Source organism: Artibeus jamaicensis, unplaced genomic scaffold, assembly GCF_021234435.1.
Source record: "Artibeus jamaicensis isolate MK-2021 breed Jamaican fruit bat unplaced genomic scaffold, CSHL_Jam_final scaffold_1964, whole genome shotgun sequence".
In the NCBI taxonomy this organism is placed as follows: domain Eukaryota; kingdom Metazoa; phylum Chordata; class Mammalia; order Chiroptera; family Phyllostomidae; genus Artibeus; species Artibeus jamaicensis.
Window position 1 is genome coordinate 54,190,333 of NW_026522030.1, and position 21,904 is coordinate 54,212,236.

At 34.9% G+C, this 21,904-nt stretch overlaps 1 protein-coding gene across 4 annotated transcripts in view; it reads left to right on the forward strand.

Annotated features, from left to right (window-relative positions):
- CNTLN (centlein) overlaps positions 1-21,904 on the forward strand; it is a 295,925-nt gene that overhangs the window by 246,630 nt on the left and 27,391 nt on the right. For all 4 annotated transcript variants that reach the window (XM_053656339.1, XM_053656340.1, XM_053656341.1 and 1 more), the window contains 5 exons: positions 3,655-3,846; positions 11,045-11,142; positions 12,684-12,810; positions 14,576-14,713; positions 15,243-15,428. In XM_053656339.1, the coding sequence (XP_053512314.1) occupies positions 3,655-3,846; positions 11,045-11,142; positions 12,684-12,810; positions 14,576-14,713; positions 15,243-15,428 (741 nt within the window). The remainder of the gene's footprint in view (positions 1-3,654; positions 3,847-11,044; positions 11,143-12,683; positions 12,811-14,575; positions 14,714-15,242; positions 15,429-21,904) is intronic.

The window sequence follows — 21,904 nt, forward strand, 5'->3', positions numbered from 1 at the left end:
GTATGATATGAGTTAAATATTTATTCTTAAATGCCTGATTGTAGATGAAAATATAATATAGAAATGGGAATCATGCTTCTGATTAAAAAAATGACAATTTTATATGTAATCTCAATTTATTGGTAGATTTTACAGTACATCTCTTTCTAAGATCACCATAGTAGTAATCTCACATGCCAAACCAAGTGTAGACAAAGAAAGCTATTTATACTTCTTGTCTCATCCATGGTATTTCTCAAATAAGAAATAGAATGCTTAAACTGAGAGAAGTCATTAATAGAGCCATAATTATTTGTCCAGAATTCTAAAGGATAATCACACGGGTCCCACAAAGGGTCCCACATTGATGTCCTGTTTCCTCTTGCGACAAGTGCTCTTACAGCATTTTGAGGCATAAATAACGAGTATTAGAAATGTATTTTAAGTGTAGATTTTAACTATCATTTAAACATGATTTATATTTTAATATATTATGAGTCATTTGGTTTATTGTATCCATAAAATCAGTATTTCTTCAATAAACTTTTATATTGTTAAATGAAGTTAAAAATCTACGCAGACGTGTCTTTTAGAGAAATATATTTATTGGCTCGGTCTTTCCTCCATGAAGGATATATTTATAGTGTCTGGATCTGCCACTGTGGAAGGAATAGACAGAAATCTAATGGCAGGCAAATTTAACAAATGAGAGAAGCCACAGGGGCTGTTCGTAGGAAGACAAGAGCCTCATCATTTAGTTTTCCAAGTTGTCTGAGACTGGCCTAGAATTATAGTCATGAGTTATGTCTTACCAAATGAAAATCTCAAAAGTTTAACTTAGATGCAGGATTGATAAATGCTGAAGTGCATAGTACTTAAGTAAAATCTAATAATATTACATTTCTAATAAAAGTGTATTTTAATTTATGTAGTGATAAATTAATAGATTATAAATACCAGCCAAAGTTACTATATTCTTTTAGCACCATCTGTACTGCAAGTAGGAAGACTTGAATTTTTGAAACCTTTCTTCTGGTTTTTACTATATAGAAGGCATTAGATATTATGGGGCATACAAAGGTGAACAAAGACACAGTCTTCTTGTGAGGATTTTCTAGGGTTCAAGGTTGAGGACAGGCACAGTGCTATGGAAGCTGAGCGAATGGAGCTAAGCTAATACTTTGTTGAAGAAAAAGAGTAAGAACAGGACTTTTCATAAAGGAGAAAATAGCAGTCTGCTCATTGAACAGAAGAGAGAATTCAGCTGAAGGAAACACTGTGTAGAGTGTCCTTGCTGGGGAAATGGCAGACTAGTTTGGGGATTGACAGGCAGGTGTGACTTCAGATGATGTCTGACTGAAACACAGGTGGAAGGTAAATCTTAGCCTTGACATGACCACGAACATCCTAATTTTATGCTACATGGGTGAGAAACCTTGAAGGGGTTTTGAATAAAGGAATAATGGGTCACTGTTTTAGGAAATTGTATAAAAGATGGTTTGAATTAGAGAAAGTTGCAGGGAGAGTTTTAATTATCATTCTCAGTAGCCCAAAACACTAACTCAAAAGAATATATGCACCCCTTATGTTCATTGGAGCATTATTTACAGTAGCCAAGATTTGGAAGCAGTCCAAGGGCCCATCAGTAGATGAGTGGATAAAAAAGCTGTGGTATATTTACACAATGGAATACTACTCAGTCTTAAAAAAAGAAGGAAATTGTACCTTCTGTAACAGCATGGGTGAATCTGGAGAGTATTACGCTAAGTGAAAGAAGCCAGTCAGAGAAAGACAAGTACCATATGATTTCATTTATTTGTGGAATCTAATGAACAAAATAAACCAGCAAAGTAGAGACAGACTCACGGATACAGAGGACAAACGGCTGTCGGAGTTGGGGGCCGGCGTTGAGTATTGGGAGAGAAGGGGAAAGGGATTAAACAAACAAACAAAAAAGACTCATGGGCACAGACAATAGTATGGTGATTTCCAGAGGGGAGGGGGACTTAGGAAGAGGAAGAGCAAGGTAAAGGAGGGACAAATGGTGATGGAAGGAGACTTGGGGGTGTAAACACACCATGCAGTGTGCAGTATGCAGTATGCAGACAATGTTGAATTGCGCATCTGAAACCTGTATGAGTTCAATAAGTTCAACTTAAAAAATAGAAGGAAATGAATATAAGAAACATTACATAATTTGTAGAACCTGATAATTGATTGGTCGTAGAAAATCAATAAATGGGGAGGGAGATGAATTCAAGCTGGGATGGTAACCAGGAAGATTTTCAGCTTTATGGCAATTTTAAGTTTGCTTTTAGATGTTAATTATTAGGTGCCATTGGGAACATTTATGAATGATTATTTCCTTAAATTATAAGTTAAAATATAGCCAAATAGTTTTTTATCACACATTTTTTAAAAGATTTTATTTATCTTTAGAGGGGAAAGGAAGGAGAGAGGGAGAGAACTGGCCTGCAACCCAGGCATGTGCCCTGACTGGGAATCGAACCGTGGTTGCTTGGTTCCCAGGCCCGCGCTCAATTCACTGAGCTACACCAGCCAGGGCTTTATCACACATTTTTTATTTCATCAAAACATAGTATAATATCAAATATGTCAAGCCCTAGTTTTGAATCCATGATCTGAAATGTTCATATTCAGCAGTATAAACATGCATACACAAGTACATATACAATTATAGATTTGTGTAGTTTCTAGAAGTTGTGTTGGAGTATAGTGTTAATACTCTAGGTACTATGTCCCATATTTATATTACTATATTTAGCTATATCTTTTGCTCTTTCTAATTAGAATTCTTAACAAAGACAGATTTTCCCCCCTCTGAGAGATTTTAGTACCATTTTGTCTAATTGCCCCTTATGTTAAAGCACCACACTGTAAGCTTCTTTGGAATAATAAAGTAGTAATGCAGTTATCCTCGAAAGGAGGGCAGAGCTGTTATGCCAGGACAGCTTGGCGGCCTTCTGCTGACTACAGACTGGTGTGAAACGGGCTAACGTTAAGACAGTTTCTTCTATACGGTTTCATAAAAATATTACCACTGTGTCACTTAGTAAAATGTACGTTATTAAAAATTCCAATGTAAGGAGTTTAGTGCAGTCCACCTCAGCATTACACATTGGACTTGTCAACTATCAATCAAGTTCATAAGAGTGAGTGAATTTGTTTATATGCTATTTATTTGAACTAAATCTCTAATAAGCCTCTATTTCTAATTGGACTTAACATTTATGTTGCTAAATGAGAAGCATTTTGGCTGCAATATAGAATGGTAAGATCTACCCAGTGGAATAAACAGCTAACATCTGTTATCTCATCCTGCTCCAGCTTGGCTTTCACTAGTTTAGTACATCAGCCCTGAAGTCAAGGTTATGGAATGTGTGCATCTCCGGCTCCCCCATGTATATGTGAAGGCAAAGAAACAGCACATCATGAGTAAAGACCAGCAACCAAAAGCTCCAGAGTACAGCTGGTCCTTTTTGTTTTAACCTTTGCTAGTCCTAATAAAAAAAATCATAGAGGTTGTAATTTTTGTAATAACTTTTTATAATTTATTTCTTTTCCTTAGCATTTTCTGCGATAGGCTGATAATTGTTAAATCAAATATAATTACTTTTATAATACATTTACATTTATTTTTCTTTAAAAAAAAAGAAGCTGAGTTTAGATTTGGTTGAACTTCGAAAAGAAAAAGAAGGCTTACTAAAGAAATTAGAGTCCTCATCTGAAATCACAAGTTTGGCAGAAGAAGTTTCCCAGGTAACAGTTCCACGGATACAAGTTACGTCGCTTGGTCCTTCAAGGAGCATGGATTTGGAAATGAAGCAACTACAGTGTAAACTAAAGGTGAATCTAATTTTTATTAATGGTGAGAACATATATTAAGTTACTGGATCCTTAAAGACATGTTTATTAATTCTAATTTAATTTTAATGATAAAGGTAAATTATGGTGTAAATAATCCAAAAATTATTAAAACTATATTCAACCTCATCTTCCTATTTTAGCATGGTAGATTCTTTTTTCAAATTTAATTTTACTCTTAATTAAATTTATTGAAGTTACATTGATTAATAAAATTATATATGTTTAAGGTGAACACTTCTATGATACATCACCTTAGTCATGTTCACTATCCAAGTCATATCTTATTCCATCACCATTTATCCCTTTTATTCTTTCCTGCCTCCCCCCACCTGGTAATGACCATAAATTTGTTTGTTCGTGAGTTTTTTCTTAATCTTTCTATCTTTTTAAAAGTTACTGTTTGGTTACACTGTCCTGTCTTTTCCCCATTGCTCTCCCCTGCCCCATCCCTCCACATTGTTTGTGTCCTTGAGTCTTCTATCTAGTAACTCACAGTACTATTTCCTGAAAAAAATTACAACAGACCGTGATATCCTAATTTGGGAGATGATGGAAACTGGACATTGCCATTGTATTCCATTACTCAACTCAACTCTGCCCCCATCCCTCCCTCCACTGAACAGAATTCCTTTCAAACATGTATCAAGTTAAGCAGTATGCTTCCCTTTACACACTTGCTACTATTGTAATTTGGTTGTTGTTGGTTGCAGATGGGGCAGGTAAAGGGAAGTGAGGGAAGCGAGAGAAGTAGGGAGCAAAGGTGTGTTGCTTTAATACATTTCAGTAAGTTAAACCTAAGAATAAGAATAAAAAGGGGTGTTCCTTTTGTTTATAAAGAATTGTTTCTGAGTAAAACTGTCAACAGTTTCAAAGTAAGGCTGACCTTAGGTTAAATAGCATTAACTTGTATGAAACAGGATTTCTAAGTGTTAATTGGAAAGTTCATTTTCATGCTGCTTTATAAAACTCATTTATTCCTCACATACTTAATTATTTTCTTCAGTGGGGATTGCTAACTGGAAGCCAGAGGGACAGTGTATATGAGACTATCACTATCTTGAGAAGCACTAGAGAGAAAACTCTGGTTGGAAATGCCTCGAATATGTCAGGAATGAAATAACCATGACCGTGAAGGGGGTGTTAGAATATTGAATTGTCAAATAGCTCAGTTGTTTTCAATTCAAAATATTATATGTACACTCTTCAATAATATATGTAAGTGAACAATAACTAATAAAGTAGGATTTAGTTTAAAGTAAATGAACATATTTGAAAATATTTTGCTATATTAATAATAGATTTACACACTGACATTAATTTAGATGCTTGTTGAACACTGTCTTCTTCAGACAGTGTTTATGTGCAGAACTTGCCTCAACCACTACATTTTATAAGTTTAAATGCCTTACATAATAGAAATGTGAGAAAAACAGTTTTAGGCTTTGGTTCATGTATCTTTTAAAATGTGTTTCTGTGTCTGATAAAGTGGAATAAAATATATCAAAAGAATATTTCGTATTTATACACTCAAATAGAATGTTTCTATGTAGAGGGTAAAATTATTGAAATATTCTTTTATTTATTACAGATATTTAATTCATAGTTCTATGAATTCTTATGTTTAAGTCCTCATGATCCTTAGCATAACTTTAGTTTTCACCAAAAATAGAATTTTAGATCCAGTAATGTCTAATCTGACTTCTAAAAGTTTTTAAATTGTTAAATTTTCAGTTGATTTATATATTATTTAATTTACTTCCTACGAATGGTCTAACCTAGTTTTGGTAATAATAGGCCCCTATGAATATCTGTGTTATCGGCATTATGGTTCCCCATGGTGTAAGCTTTCATTCACCTATGAATTTCTCTCTCATTTGGAGGATTCTGTGAGTCACAAAGGTGAGACTAATGAGAAAGCCTAAAGCAGTTTAGACCATGCTTGATGTCAGTTTGAAGTGACACTGTCCGTATCTAGCCCTGAGTCCCAGATAGGCTGCACAGGGACAAAAAAAGGCTAAATCTCTACCTTTGTTTTGTTTCATGTTTCAGTATGGAAATATTCTACAAGACCAGTCTCCTGGACAGCTAGATCAGGAGCAGACCATAGAAATGAAGATCACATGGAGGGTTAGCAACAGGGGAGTGGGAGAAGGAGAAGGGGGGAGAAGGTACAGAAAATAAGTAGCATAGATGGTAGGTAGAAAATAGATGGGGGGAGGGCAAGATTAGTATGGGGAATATAGAATCTAAAGAACTTGAGACACGTGGTCATAAACCAAAAGGGGGGGATGGTGGGGGAGGGGGTGTGCAGAGTGGAGGGGAATGAAGGGGGGAAATAGAACAACTGTAATGGCATAATCAATAAAATATATTTAAAAAGAAAAAAAGACTAGTCTCCTGTAAATATATAATACTCTCTGCTACTACAAATTGCTGTTTCCATATTGTATTAGTTTGCTAGGGGTGCCATAACAAAATTCCATGGATGGCTTAAATAATAGAACTTAATTTTCTTGTAATTTTGTAGTTTAGAAGTCCAAAGTCAAGGTATAAACAGGTTTGGCTTCTTCTGAGGCCTTTCTCCTTGGCATGTAGATGGCCACTTTGTCTCTGCGTCCTCACGTGGTTGGATGTCAGCCTGTGTGGTCTGTGTCCTAATCTCTTCCTGTAAGGACACCCGTCACATTGGATTAAGACCCACCATATGACCTCATTTTACCGTAATTACCTCTTTTAAAGACCCCATCCAAATACAGTCACAGTTTGAGGTCCTTGGGGGTTAGGGTTTCAACATGTCAATTTTGAAGGCACCCATTTCAGCCCATACCAGGTATCAAATCGCTAACAAAATTTTCCAAAAAATTACTAATTTTTCAACTGGTGTTTTTATGCTTAAGAAAAACTGGTGAGATTTGAACTATTAAAGGTCTACAATACATCTTTTTTTTATTTTATCCAATTGATTTTAGACTTCTCTATGTAAATTCTTAGGTATGCTTCTCAAATATACCTGGTTCACTCAGTAATTAGAGTGTTCATGTGCATTTTGGTTTACCCATATTAGACATGTTTCTTCAAGGTACCCAACTTTATATAGATAGATAATAAAGTATTGAGAGACCTATAAATTCTTCTAGTAATTTATATTGAGTTTAATTTGTACTTTTTATGCAATCTGAATGGGACAGTACTCCAGTTTATATGTGTGGTTCTCTGCCTTCCTCATTGTTGAAAGCATTCCCTTTGGTGCATACATTGCTCTCTTCCAATTTCCCTGTGACTTAGTAGTGAAGAATAGTAGTTTTTCAACCACTGTTCCTTTATGTATAATCTGTTTCCAGGCAGTTATAAGTCTTTTAAAAGTATTAACTCAGGCCCTGGCTGGTGTAGCTCAGTGGATTGAGCTCGGGCCTGCCAACTAGACAATCGCGTTAAGACCTTCCTTCCCAGTCAGGGCACATGCCTGGGTTGCAGGCAGGTTCCCTGCAGGCCAGTTCCCAGCAGGGGATGTGCAAAGGGCAACCATACATTGATGTTTCTCTCCCTCTCTCCTTCCCTTCCCCTCTAAAGATAAATAATAAATTTTTAAAAAAGTATTAACTCATTTAGTCCTCATTTCAACCCTATGAGATAAGTCTTCTTATTCCCTTTATTATAGTTGAGAAAACCGGAGACACAGAGAATGAGTTACTTGTCCAAGGCAACATAGCTCCTCAGTGGCAGAGTTGAGATTAGAACTCAAGGCGTCTGGCTCCAGAGCCTATGCTCTTAATCGTTACACCATGAAAATGTAAAAATAATATTTAATAAACTTAGATAGGGAAGCTTTCACCAGGATGGACTCTCACCATTGTGATGTTTTTTTAAGTATGTATTCTACTCCAAATTTTTAAAAAATTTTTTATTTAGTTATTTTTCAGGTACAGTTTTCTGTCTATTTCTCCCATCCCAGCCCTCCCCGCCCCGTGCTCCCCACCTCCCTCCCATTTCCACCCCCCTTAGTTCTCATCCCTGTGTCCTTCCTATTTGTTTCTCCAAATCCCTCCCCCTTTTTCCCCTTAAATTCCCTTCCCTCTCCCCCCGGTCACTGTCCCCTTGTTCTCTATTTCAGTGTCTTTGTTTTTATTCTGCTTGCTTGTTTGTTTTGTTGTTTAGCTTCCTGTTAAAGGTGAGATCATATGGTATTTGTCTTTCAACACCTGGCCTATTTCACTCAACATAATGCTTTCCAGTTCCATCCATGTTGTTGCAAAGGGTAGTAGCTCCTTGCAGCAGAGAGAAAGAAGGGTCTACTCCAGATTTTATGTCATGCTGCAGATAAGTATTATGTAGTAGGAAGTGGAAAAGGGCCAGAGGACCTGGGTTTTGATCACTCTTTGTTCATTAATTTCAGGTAGGATCTGATGGAGGAAATCACTTAACTTCTCCAGAGGTTTAGAGCAGGGGTACTTTTCTTGCCACCTAATAAGGACTTTTTAGGATCAAATGAAGTAGCTGTATGATTTAGAGATTTGGGGAAAAGTATATAGCAAGGTGGCATGGTTTTATTTATTATAATTCATTAATCCCTCAATTATCCAGAAATCAGTGTTACAGCATTTGAGCCACCTAAAATAACAGTCTTTAAGTCTAAATGGAAAAGAAACAGCTATCTTAAAATCCACTGAATTTATTCCACTGTCAGGCTGCATTTATTGCCTATTGTGTTTTATAAGTTTAATTGTTCAGCTTAATTAACTTAATTAACTCTCAGCAAAATTAACTCAAAAGCAGAAAATTAGAGATATGTGTATTAAAGGGCAGGATGATTGTTTGGGGACAGGAATATTGACAGAAACAAGACGTTATGACAGAGAGGAAAAGGAAATATAAAAATATTAAGATAAAAATACAAAATCAGAAAAGCAGGAGTCTGGGACCATTGAGAGTAGGGGCACTAGCCATTTATATCATGATAGTTGTTAAAGGCATCACTATATCATGACTTACTGACATTATAGTAGATACAGTAAGATGACACATAATTAATATAGTGATATCGATAATGTACTATCACTATATTAAAGTAATACACAATGCACGTTCAATCCAGAAAGAACATAAGATTAATGATTAAAGCAAAAGTTTCAACTATCTGGTAAATTTGCTAGTGTGGAACATCTTATTTTCCAATGCTAGAAATAAGACACTATTCATCACTGTAAACATGTAAAATATGGTGGACATTTAGATTGCATCACACAGATATTTAATCAAAACTTTCTTTTAAAGATTTTATTTATTTTTAGAGAGGGGAAGGGAGAGAGAAAGAGACGGAGAGAAACATCAATATGTGGTTGCCTCTTGTGCACCCCCTACTGGGCACCTGGCATGTGCCCTGATCTGGGAATAGAACCAGTGACCCTTTGGTTCAAATGCTCAGTAGATTGAAGCTGGCACTCAATCCACTGAGCCACACCAGCCAGGGCATATGTAGTCAAAACTTTTAATATTTAGTACAGTTGCCATGTTGAAGTAGCCTTGGTTTTTAAAGAAAATTAATATCATATTTAATATAAAAATAAAAATGGCAGTTTATTATTTATTATGATCCAGGAGGTGACTGTAAAATTATTTGTTTTTTAACTTACATATGCTGTACCAATGAGATAGTTAAGGTCTGTCTAATGAATTTGACTCATATTTACATTATATAATGAATGGTTTTATCTTGTCAGCTTTACATTTTTTAGCACGAGTCAGAAAAACCTGGTAATAGTTCTAATAGAAAAAATTGATTGTAGTTACTAGATAGATTAATGAAATAACTAGTTCAGATATTTCTAAAGCTATCATATTTTATAATACTTACATTAATGTAATACTTTAAAAAATTAGCAAATGAATTAATGTATGTCAACACTGTCTTGTAAGAGGAAAAACTAAGATACCAAGTGAGGTCTCACATTATTACATGTTTACCTGGAACTTGAGTCAAAATGGAAAGTTAGGAGTCTGGGATGGTGATTACCAGAGGGGAAGGGAGCTGGGGAGAGATAGGAGTGGACAGTAAAGGGGGCGGTAAATGGTGATGGAAGGAGGCTTGACTTGGGGGTGATTAACACACAGTACAGTATACAGATGATGTATTATAGAACTCTACACCTGAAACCTATATCATTTTATTAACCATTAAATAAATAAATAAATATTAAGAAAGAAAGTCGTAACCCTCTCATTGCTAGATCTGGCTCCTAGGCTGTGCAGACGACAAATACTACAAAGCTGTTCTACTTTGAAAAACTAATAATTATATATAAATACATTAGTAATAAGTAGTTTTATTAATAAGATCAAGCAAGTAGATATTTAGTATTCATAAGATGCTCTTATCAGTTATCAATTACTATCTGGCAAATTATTCTAACATGTCATGGCTTAAAACAATAGTAGTTTATTATTTCTTATGACCTTCTGGGTTCTCTAATATGCTCGCATTCTTTGAAAACAAGGATTTACCTGGCCTGGAAATTCCAAAATAACCTCACTCATGAGCCTGGCAATTGGTCGGCTGGTTGTAAGCTGGGATAACTCAGTACTCCTTCGAATGGCCTTTCTTCTGTGTTCTTTGGAAGGTGATCCCAGGGTAGCATTCCAAGAGGGCACAGGTGCGTGCTGCAAAGGTTTAGGCCCAGGATCTGATATTTGCACTGTTTTATTTCTGCCACATTCTTTTGGTCAAAACAAATCACAGGCCGATCTAGGTTCAGGGGCTTGAGCAATGGATTTCATGTCTCGATGGGAAGAGCAGCAAAGCGTTTGTGACTGTGGTCATACTGAGTTTGTTACAGGGCACTAGAACAGCCCAGCGTTAGTTGTAAGTTATCTTGTTAAACCATTAAACTGCTCAATCACATGTACGTTTACATTTTACAAAGATAATCCATATCTCCCATAAATGTATTCTGGGTATGTACTCTTTGCAATTGTTTTATGGTTGTGTACCTCTATGGCTTTGGAATGTAATATAAAAACTTTAGTATACTATAATACTTGTATTGTGACATATAAAATATTTAAATGTTCATTTATTTGTCATTGAAAATTTCTTACTCTTCATGAGAATAGCATTTAGTTTTTATGCTTCTTTTGAACAAGGTTGAAAAGTGTATTTGTATTATACGTATTTTTAATCTAGAATGCAACTAATGAACTCACTAAGCAGTCATCAAGCGTGAAGTCTCTCAAATTTGAACTCCTAGCAAAAGAAGAACATATAAAGGAGATGCATGAGAAGTAGGTTTTTCCATATTTTTATCCGTTGTATTTGGTGCCACCTAGTGGCAGTGACTCTACTAAATGCACCCCAAGAAACAATACCAACATGTCAAAAATTGTTTTCCTTTCTTCATGTTTAAGCCTACATAAAATGAAAATTTAAGGAATATTATATATAGCATGGTTGATGTCAATATGGTTACTGTTTTTTAATTAGAATAAGAAGATGTAAAGTTAGATTATCTTTCTCAGAGTAAGCATTTAATTTTGAGTAAATATCATTTAATGGCCCAAAGACTGTAAACCAAAAATTTTGGAAGGTGGTAATTATTCTACTAAAGATATATGTGTAGATTAATCTTCCATTGGATTTAATGCCTAAGCTTATAAAGGTAAGTTAAAAAAGGGAAAATTTTGTTTGTATTTAAAAATACCTGGAAGATTATGAAAATTTATATTTTGTGTTATTAACAAAAGAGGTTTAAAATGTTCTATCTCACACACTCAAACTGGTTTTCTTTCTATATATTTTATATATATTCTGAGCTTAGAAGTGGTAACCTGTTCAGATAGAATTCCAATCTGGCCTTAATAATTTTATATATATAGGTGTGTGTGTGTGTGTGTGTGTATTCTACATACATACATACTATAGTACATTATATGTGAAGATGACCTAAACACAAAAGATTGGTTAATTTTTTAAACAGACTACTTGAAGATTATTTACCTATTAAGAAGCCATCTTACTTATTATTTAACATTGAGCACTCTAGAGAATTTCTCTTTGAATCCTGTTTCCTTGACCTGCTAGCTTGGTGCTTTAATTTAATCATGTTAACTTATAAAGTTCTTAGGAGGATTGAATGAGTGAGCAGATGTAAAGCGTTTACCTCAGACACTGGCATGTTGTGCTAGCTGTTGCTCTTATTATAGTAGTAATAGTGATAGTAGTTGTCACTGCATTATATGCTTAACATGTTATGAACTTAAGCCAAACTAATATGTCAATTCAATTTCATATGATATTAAATCAGAAGCTATCATGTCTAATGTTAGTATCTTTATAATGATATTATAAAATTTTACATTTGTTTATAGAATTGTTTCTTATCAGTGTTATACTTCTTGATGGTCTCTAAATATAACTTTCACTTTTTTTTAGCAGTGTAAGAATGTAATTGAAATATAATAATTTTTACTTTTCATAAATTTTATTAATTTTTCTCAGTTCTTTTTTGTTTTAATGTTTGTATAATACTATGATTAGCAAGTGGAAACTGGATTATAAATTTTACAAGAACTAAAAATATTAATAGAGCAATATTTATCCCATGCAATTACTTTATTAATTTGCCATTTCATTAATATCAAATGGCATTTGAAAATTAATGGTAGGTGTAACTTTGGGTAAAATATTATCACTGTGAGATGGGGTCGGGGTGAGTGATGGGGCAGATGGCGGGACAGTTGTAACTGATCAACAGTAAAAAAGATATTACCACTATTCAAGTATTTTCTATCCCTTTTTATGAAATTTCCTCTTTTTTCCTTTTAAGGATGTCTAGAATGGAAAGGGATATAACCATGAAAAGACATTTGATAGAGGACTTGAAATTTCGACAGAAAGTAAATTTGGAAAGTAATGAGTGTACTAATGAAATGTTAGAAAATCTTGAAAAAAAGGTATGAACTTCTATGTTCCCTGACACCATAAAATCACTTCCCCTTGTATTTACCTTTTTAACTCAAATATTCTCGCAATAAAATTTATAGAAAATATTCATGGAATATATGGGTCTTGTTACATAATTACATTATTGGCTCTGAGAGTACATTATTTGTATTAAAATTGAAGACTCTAAAATCTCATAAATAATATAGCACACATTCTTTTTTTTTAAAGCTTCATTCACCTACTTTTAAAGATTTTATTTATTTATCTTTAGAGGGGAAGGGAAGGAGAGAGGGAGAGAAATATCAATGTGTGGTTGCCTCTCATGCGTCCCCCACTGGGAACTGGCCTGCAACCCAGGCATATGCTCTGACTGGGAATCAAACCACGGTTGTTTGGTTTGCAGGCCCATGTTCAATCCACTGAGCTACACCGGCCAGGGCAGCACACATTCTTAGTATTAGTAAACATACCATGAGAAGATAATCAAGTTTAATTTTTAAAAATTCTTAAATATTTCTGAGTTACATAATTCCATTTTATTCAGCATTTTGTTTTATTTAAACTATAAAATTAATGATAGAATCAAGCATATGGTTTTAAATGAAAAAAGTGGGAACCAGTAACTATCAAAAGTGTTTAAAAAGTAAATTACCACAATTTTTTAAAAATATACTTTTTTGTATACACTGAAATCAGTGTACTTGGGAGGAGAGTTGTATTTAAAATAGTTGTATAATATCTGACCCCAAAGTAGAAATCAGCAATTTGCTGATAAGGATATATACAGAATCTGGCACAAATAACACCCCTTTTCTATTACAAAATCATAAGCATGTGATTCTATAATATAACAATATCACACTCAAGCACACCATATGACATTTTAGGTGAAATGTCCAAATTGCTGTCCATTTGGTGAGAGACATTCATGTACCCACCACACTCAAGCAAGCTGGCCCTCCTGCTGCCGGACCCTGTATATTGGAAGGTGCTATTTGCACAGCTCATGAAGCAGCTTGTGCTTTGGCATTCACTCCATGTGACCACTGCAGAAAGAGCATCTCCCTTACTTTACTTGTTGGAAATAAAAATATAAGCATCTATCAGCTCAAATGGATTTAAGAGAGAAATTTTATACTAGTAAGACAAATGTGTAAAAACTTACTTTCTCTTTCTCTGTCACACACTGATATAAAATAGAATTACTTTCTTACAGGTTTTTTTCCAAGGTTACCTTTTAAATTTACTCATTTTTTAATTTTAACAATCATTTTAGATGTAGTAATTATATACCTTTAGTGACATTAAATGGAAAAAGAAAACCTGTTCTATTTTGAATATATAATAAATATGTTGTAGCACTTTTTATTATTCTTAAAAGTACATGTATTTTTGGGAAGTACAGCTGAAAATTATCTTTAATTTGGAACTTGGCTTGTTTAAGAATAAAAAACAACCATTCCTGCTTAGAGAGGTTCAGATTAGTAATTAAAGGAAATGTAGTTGAAATTAATATTATATCTTTAGGCGGAAGACTACATTGTTTATTGCGTATACTTCTTTTGTGCAATTTTTGGTTTTACTGTTGATTTAAAGACTATTAGTCTCATTCATAGTATTAGTTCTACATATTTTATACTTGAATTTGATATAACTTATGAGAAAATAAATGAAATTAGACATATTCATGTATTCATCTAGTTTCTGTTGAAATAAATAGTATACTACTAGAATGCCCTTACCAATAATAAACCTTTATACTTTCATTACTAGGTGAAGACATTAACTGAAGAGTGTTCCAACAAGAAGGTATCGATTGATTCACTAAAGCAAAGACTTAGTGTCGCCGTTAAAGAGAAGTCACAGTACGAACAGATGTATCAGAAAACTAAAGAGGAATTAGAAAAAAAGGTATGATTTTATGATATTTAGTTTTGAGATGATACAACAATGTCTTTTTCATTTTTAAAGTTGCTATTTTTCCCCCAAACTATTATGAGCCACTTAAATGTTAAGATAAATCTAAAGAGTACTTTATCTATACATGAAACATTAATTATCTGAAACAGATTTTGTGTCTTGATAATTTCTTAAAAATGAGAACTGTTTTTAATAATTAGCACAAGTAGATATAAATTGTTTAGGCCCACCTAAACTTATAAACTAATGTAATATATCCATTTGATATGTGAGACTTGTGATTTTAAAAAGCATAAGCTAATTTCAATGATTAATATATATATATATATATATATATATATATATATATGAATATGTGCTCAGGATAAGTTATGGAAAATAAACAAAAAATCAGTTTTTCCCAAATAAAAATAAACACATATATAGAAAGAGTCATGAAACCTTTATCTGCCATGCATAACTAACTCTTCCAAAGCTGTTTATGAGATGTCTTTATTCTCTACCTACTGGTCTCTTGCAGGATCTCAAGCTTTCCCTCCTCGTATCAAAAATAACTGAGACTGAGTCTGCAATGGCAGAAATTGAAACGGCAGCGGCTAAGCATCTTCGAGGGTTAGCGTTGCAGAGTGAGCAGGCCCTAGAAAGTGCACAGAAGAAATTGCTGGTAGCCAATGACAAAGTGGAAGAGTTCACCCTATTTGTAAAGGTTTGAGTTTTTTGTACCTTACTAACTTGTACTTTTCTTCTGGAAGAGTAGGCAGAAGCCTACTTCAGGTGATTTGGGGACTACTTCGAAGTTTCTTTCCGTACAGTTTCTTTGCTAAACCACAAAGCGTCTTCTCCTAATCTACTTGCCGCATTGTTCAAAAATTTCTCTATAAAAGTTTTTGTATAGCTTGAGTTTAGAATTTCTCATTCTAACTACTATTTTTCTTAATGTTAACTTAGTTGTGAAATTATAGTAATCATAGAATCAAGGCATGTATTAAGATGAAAGAATTGAGAAATTTCCATTGCACTGTCCTTTTGAAAATCAAGCAAGGACAAACAGAAATTTGTTCATTAAAACTAGGAGACATCTGAATCCCAATCCATCACCTATCAAGACATGGAATAGATAGAGGAATGGCAAATGACTTAGCAGGACAAAAGGAGACGAGCCCAAGTGCATGCACAGGGTACCCATCTAGAAGTTATCTGAAAGCTGAAGAACCCCAGAAATGCTCAGGACTTGGCTCCACAAGGAACCACCAAAGTGGAGGAAAGACAGGTATAAGGCTAAACCTGTGGTTTGTTTGAAAGTCTTTAAAAAGAGCTTTTAGACCTTTGGTCCCATACAGTCAGGCATTATTTCTCCCTCAACGCTACTGGGAAACACTAAGGAGCAGCAGCTCTGCTTTCAGAGAAACAAGGTACTGAGAGGTGGGTATCTGGCAATTGCTCTTCCCCTTTTAATCCCACTGTGAGTTGTTTACGCCTCAGTTTAGTACCATTTATTCTGATTTGTATTATATTTAGCAAACGCATCTGTTGCCACTAGATAGATTCAGCGTTCCTGAAAGTCCAGGACATGTTTTACTAATCTCCACTCCCACAGTGTGCACCAGAGCACCTTTCAAAAAATCACGTGCAATAATGATCACTAATTAGGCAAATTAAATTTCCATTAGGAATATGAAATTTTAATAATAGTCCTTTCGGCTTTTAAAAATAAGACTGAAGCCCTGGCTGGATGACCTCAGTTAGTTGGAGCTCTGTCCTGTACATAAAATTGTGGGTTCGAACCCAGTCAGGGCACATATGTGAGGCAACTGATCAATGCTTCTCTTCTCTCACATTGTCTCTCTCTCTCTCTCCCTCTTTCTCCTTCTTTCTCTCTCTCTCTTTTCTTTTCTCTCCCTTTCTCCCTCCCTCCCTTTTTCTCTCTCTTCCCCCTGCCAAATATTATTAGTAAAGATATACTCGGGTGAGGATTAAAAATAAAATGAAAATAATAAAAATAATAATGAAAATAAGTGGGAGAAAAACTCTCCTGAAATTACAATGTTCTTTTCTTTTTTCTTTTTTTTAATTCTCACCCAAGGACGTACTTACTGTGTTTAGACAGAGAGGAAGGGAGAGACAGGGAGAAACATCAATGTGAGAGAAACATCATGGGGTTGCCTCTCACACCTGCCCCGACTGGGGATCAAACCCACAGCCTTTCTGGGAGACCCTCCCACCAACTGAGTCACCCAGTCAGGGCTCTTTTTCGATTTTCAAGCGATCTTGGGTGAGATTAAGTTTCTCATACTACTTTTTTTTACATGGCTTGCATTATTAAAAACTAGCATATCATAGCAGTAGAAATTTACTTAAATATATAAAATGTTTTCAATTTTGTAATCTTTATAAAATGAAGTTAAACTGTGTCCTCCAATGGAATAAAACATCGCCAGTATCTCCTTTCATATAACCCCACTATTATTTAATGCACACAATTGTACTTGCTATATATATATATATATATATATATATATATATATATATATCACGTGAGTCCAGAGGTGTCCAGCCATGTAATATGAAAACTAGGGCCATTTATTAAAGATACAAGAAACATTGTACATAGGACAATGTCACCTCAGTCCCCTTCAAAGTTGGCACTTTGGGACCTCACACAGTTCTCCCAATCGCCATCAGCTGCCCCATCATATTTTCTTGAATGTCATTGATGGTCTGAAATCTCTTCCCTTTCAAAGGTGATTTAGTTTTAGGAAAAGCCAGAAGTCACAGGGTGCCAAATCTGGGCTGTAGGGGGACTGAGTCACCTGGGTAATTTGATATTTCACCAAAAAACTTTGCACTTGAGATGGGATGCGTGAATGGGCACATTGTTGTGATAAAGCTGCCAATCAGGAGTCGCCCTTAGCAGTGGCTTTCTGAATTATCCAAATAGTTTCCACAGAGGAATGTTGAATCTTAACACAAAATTTAATGCAGATTAATTGCTCTACTTGTTCAGTTATTTTGAATGCAAAGGCCATACAGTACACATGCTTATTCAAAGGCAACTACCATCCCCACTGACTAGTACAGTGAAGTTGTCATGGCTCACACATGCGCATTCCAGTCCACTGTCCTTGGGTGCCGGGTTACATTGATGTAGTGCAAACTGTTCTCATTATATTGACAGTGGCTGAACTTTTCCCAGACAGACCTCATATATTAAAGCATATTATATTATATATTATTATATTAGTTTTTCAAGTAAATTTTTTGGGGGTTATCTCCCTAGATAGATGAGTAGGGTGGGATCTCTTATGTCCCAGTTGAGACAGTCTACTGGTCAACCTGTTGTAGAATATTTTCAAGTTCCCTTATCCCCTTAGGTATTGATTTTAATTTAAAGATATAATGTTCCTGGAGTTAGATACTGGATATAAGATAGCAAATAACTGTATCTTATGTCTGATGCTACATTCTTCATTCCTTTAAATTAGGGGCTTACAGAACTTTATGCCAGTGTTAGTAGTACCCCATTTAGAACGATTCCCTTACTTTGTTTGGAAACCATGGACATTTTGGGAATTTTTTAATTTTTAAGAATATATACAGAATAAGTGAATTAATCTCTTTTATCTCTGAATAAAGGTTTTAACTGGTCTAAAGTCAAACCAATAATGCTTAACTGAGAAGACCCTAAGTGATTGCAGAGTATTGATTTGATTAAATGTAATTTACCTTTTCCAGATTTAAAATATCATTTCTTCCAAATGCTTATCAAATTGTCTCACTCTTTATCTTATTTTCAGTATTTTATTCATGATGTAAAACTATTTTTATTTGACTTTTAGCTGCATAATTCCATACTGTTTTCCACAGTGGCTGCACCAGTCTGCATTCCCAGCAACAGTGCACTAGGGTTCCCTTTTCTCCACATCCTCACCAGCACTTGTTTGTTGATGTGTTTATATTGGCCATTCTGACCAGTGTGAGGTGGCATCTCATTGTGGCTTTAACCACAGTGTGATTTTATTGCCTTTAAATAGAATGCATAATATTGGGCCCTAAATTTATTGACTTAAAATCTCAACTGGTGGGGCTCAATAATCTGCATTTAACAAATTAACTAAGAGAGTATTATGCATAACACAGTTTTTCAAATACTGCCTTAAATTTTTTATGAATTTAATCTTCATAACAAAATATCATTTTGGTATTTAACAGCACCCCTTAGCACTTAGGACCTCTAGTGGTAGTTTGACATTTGCTTTTTCTAACTATGTTTTAGCGCCAATGTGCATTTGATACTGGCACCACTTCTGCTGCTTAATCAATTTTTCTAATAAAGAGCCACCAGCAAATTAATGCCCAAACTGAAACTGTGGCAGTGGCTGGGTGTTTGGTTCTCGGGATGAGATGATATCATTCTTCCCTTCCTTGCACCTCTGGCCCTAGGACTAGTAGGCACGCTCCGGAGCCACCATCTTGGGCAACATACTGTCAGTGACTTTCTGAACCCCACTGCGTTACATCTAAGCTGAAACCTTTTAAAAATTTTAAGACCTTTTATAATTTGACCCTATTCTGCTTAAAATTAATCTTTTATACAGCTCTCCTACTTTCACCCATATTATGCTCATTGCTGCCTTTGCTCAAGTTCTGCTTCTCTATTGACATGCCTTTCCCTCTTTGCTCTTTGCTCTAAATCCTTCATATTCAATTTAGTGCCTCCCTTGTACATGAATCCCTTCTTTAATTTTGCAGTTAAGAGGTAAAAGCCCTACTCTGCCAGTTACTAGCTATATTGTTGCAGGCAAGTGACTTGATCCTCTGCACCTCAGTCTCCCCATTTATAGAATGAGTGCAATAATGGAACATACCTGAGATGAGCATTTAAATAAGTTAAACAAAGCATTGCCTCATATATCACAAGAGCTATCTAAGTCTCAGCTAGCAGTAGTAGCAGTAGTAGTAGTAGTAGTAGTAGTCATCCTCGTTGTCTGGCTCTCATTTGTCTCCTGAATATTTATTGTATGTACCATATAAATTAACATGTAACTGTGAGCTCATATTTTTCTTTTATTTCAAGTACAATAGATTATAGCCAACATGAGCGCAGAGACATTGTCATTCATTATTCTCAAAGCACTTACACATAAGTCTCACTAAAGTCCTGAAGAATTGATTTTATAGCTGCTTCAAGAATAGTACTGGACACTTATTTAATCACTGCTCAGACTGAAAACTCTTTAGTGAGCATGAAGACTGTACATAGTCCCTACATGGAACATTAGATCACCAGGACTCACTCCATGCAGAGCTATTAGGGTACCATGTACACAAAAGTACTTAATAAATATTATTAGTAGTATTAATAGTAATAATGTTTATTCTGGCCCTGTTGTAGAATCTGTGTTCCCTTTAGTCTTTTCATTTATTCATAGGGCACAACAAGATTATAGAAGAGGTGGAGTGGCCATCTGTTCTAGATCTAGTCTTGAATGTGGAATTATGCCCTGGAGTAAAATCAAGTACTTTGAGCATCTGGGCTGGATAGATGCGGCAGAATTGAGGCTTTGAATTCTCTTAATAACTGAATAAAACACACAGGGGAATTTCTAGAAGTATTTGCTCAGTTTGATTGAGCCCTGATATAGACTTGTTAATGGTCTTGTATGTGAGAGTCATATGCCAAATTTCATCTTCTCAATGGTTTTTGTTAGCTGTGAAATAAATATCAGCCAAAGATCAACATTTAGCCTAAAGCTCAAATCATTCAATTATCAGTATGTACTTGCTTTGGTGAGATTTAGAAAGATGTTTTGGGCATGTAAATGTCCTGCTTCTTCAGTGAGAACATTTATGGAGCATTATAATTTTATTTTTATATGTACAGTTGTTAATACTTTGGCTCACTGATCTTGTCTCTTAAGGTTTTTTTAGTGTCCTTTTTTTCCAGTTTTGAGATATAATCACACGAAACATTTTTTTAAGATATATAACATGATGATTTGATACATGTATACACACGGTGTATGATGAAGTGCTTCTTGCCATTTTATTCTTGTAATTATGGTGAGGACATTTAAATATACTCCCATAGCAATTTTCAAATATATAATACAGTATTTTAAACTATGGTCACTATGCTGTGTTTTAGGTCCCTGGAACACACTCTCCTTATGACTGGGAGTTTTTACCCTTTGACCACTATCTCATTTCCCACCCCCATTCCCAGCCCCTGGCAAATAAGTTCGGCTTTTTGAGATTCCACATATAAGTGAGATTACATGGTATTTGTCTTTTGTTGGACTTCTACTAATAAGCATAACTCTTTCAAAGTCCATCTGTGTTGTCACAAATGGCTGGATTTCTTTCTTTTTTGTGACTGAATACTACTTCATTATATATATATATGTACCAAATTTTTTTAATCTATCTACTGATGGACAGTTAGGTGGTTTCCATATCTTGGCTATTGTGAATAATTCTGCAATGAACGTGGGACTGCAGACATCTCTTTGGAGTCTTGATTTTATTTCCTTTGGGTATATACCCAGAGATTAGATTGCCGGATCATGTGGTAGTTCTATTTTTAATTTTTTTGAGGACCCTTCACACTGTTCTTCATAGTTGCTGCACCTACCATATTTTTCAGACTACAAGATGCACATTTCCCCTCCACAAATTTGGGAGGAATAATGGTTGTTAATGCTGCTGTTGAGTTCATTTACATTGGTGAAGTACTATGTTATTAAATATTTTACCACATTTTTTGCTTCAAAAATTTTTTCCCCTGTTTTCCTCCTCTAAAACCTAAGTGTGTCTTATGGTCCGAAAAATACGGTATTTACATTCCCACAACAGTGCCCAAGGGTTCCCTTCCCCCCACATCCTCAACACCATTTGTTATCTCTTGTCCATTGGTGCCATCGATAGCCCTCCTAACAGGTATGAGACATTGTTTCATTGTGGTTTTGACTTGTACTTCCCTGATGATTAACAAGGTTGAGCATCTTTTTTGTACTTGTTGGCCATTAGTATGTGTTCTTTGAAAAAAATGTCCCTTCAGATTTTTTGCCCATTTGTAAATTGGATTACTTGGGTTTTGGCTATTGGGTTGTATAAGTTGTACGTAGTTTGAAATCAGGAAGTGCAGTGTCTCCAGCTTCATTCTTTTTCAAGACTACTTTGGCT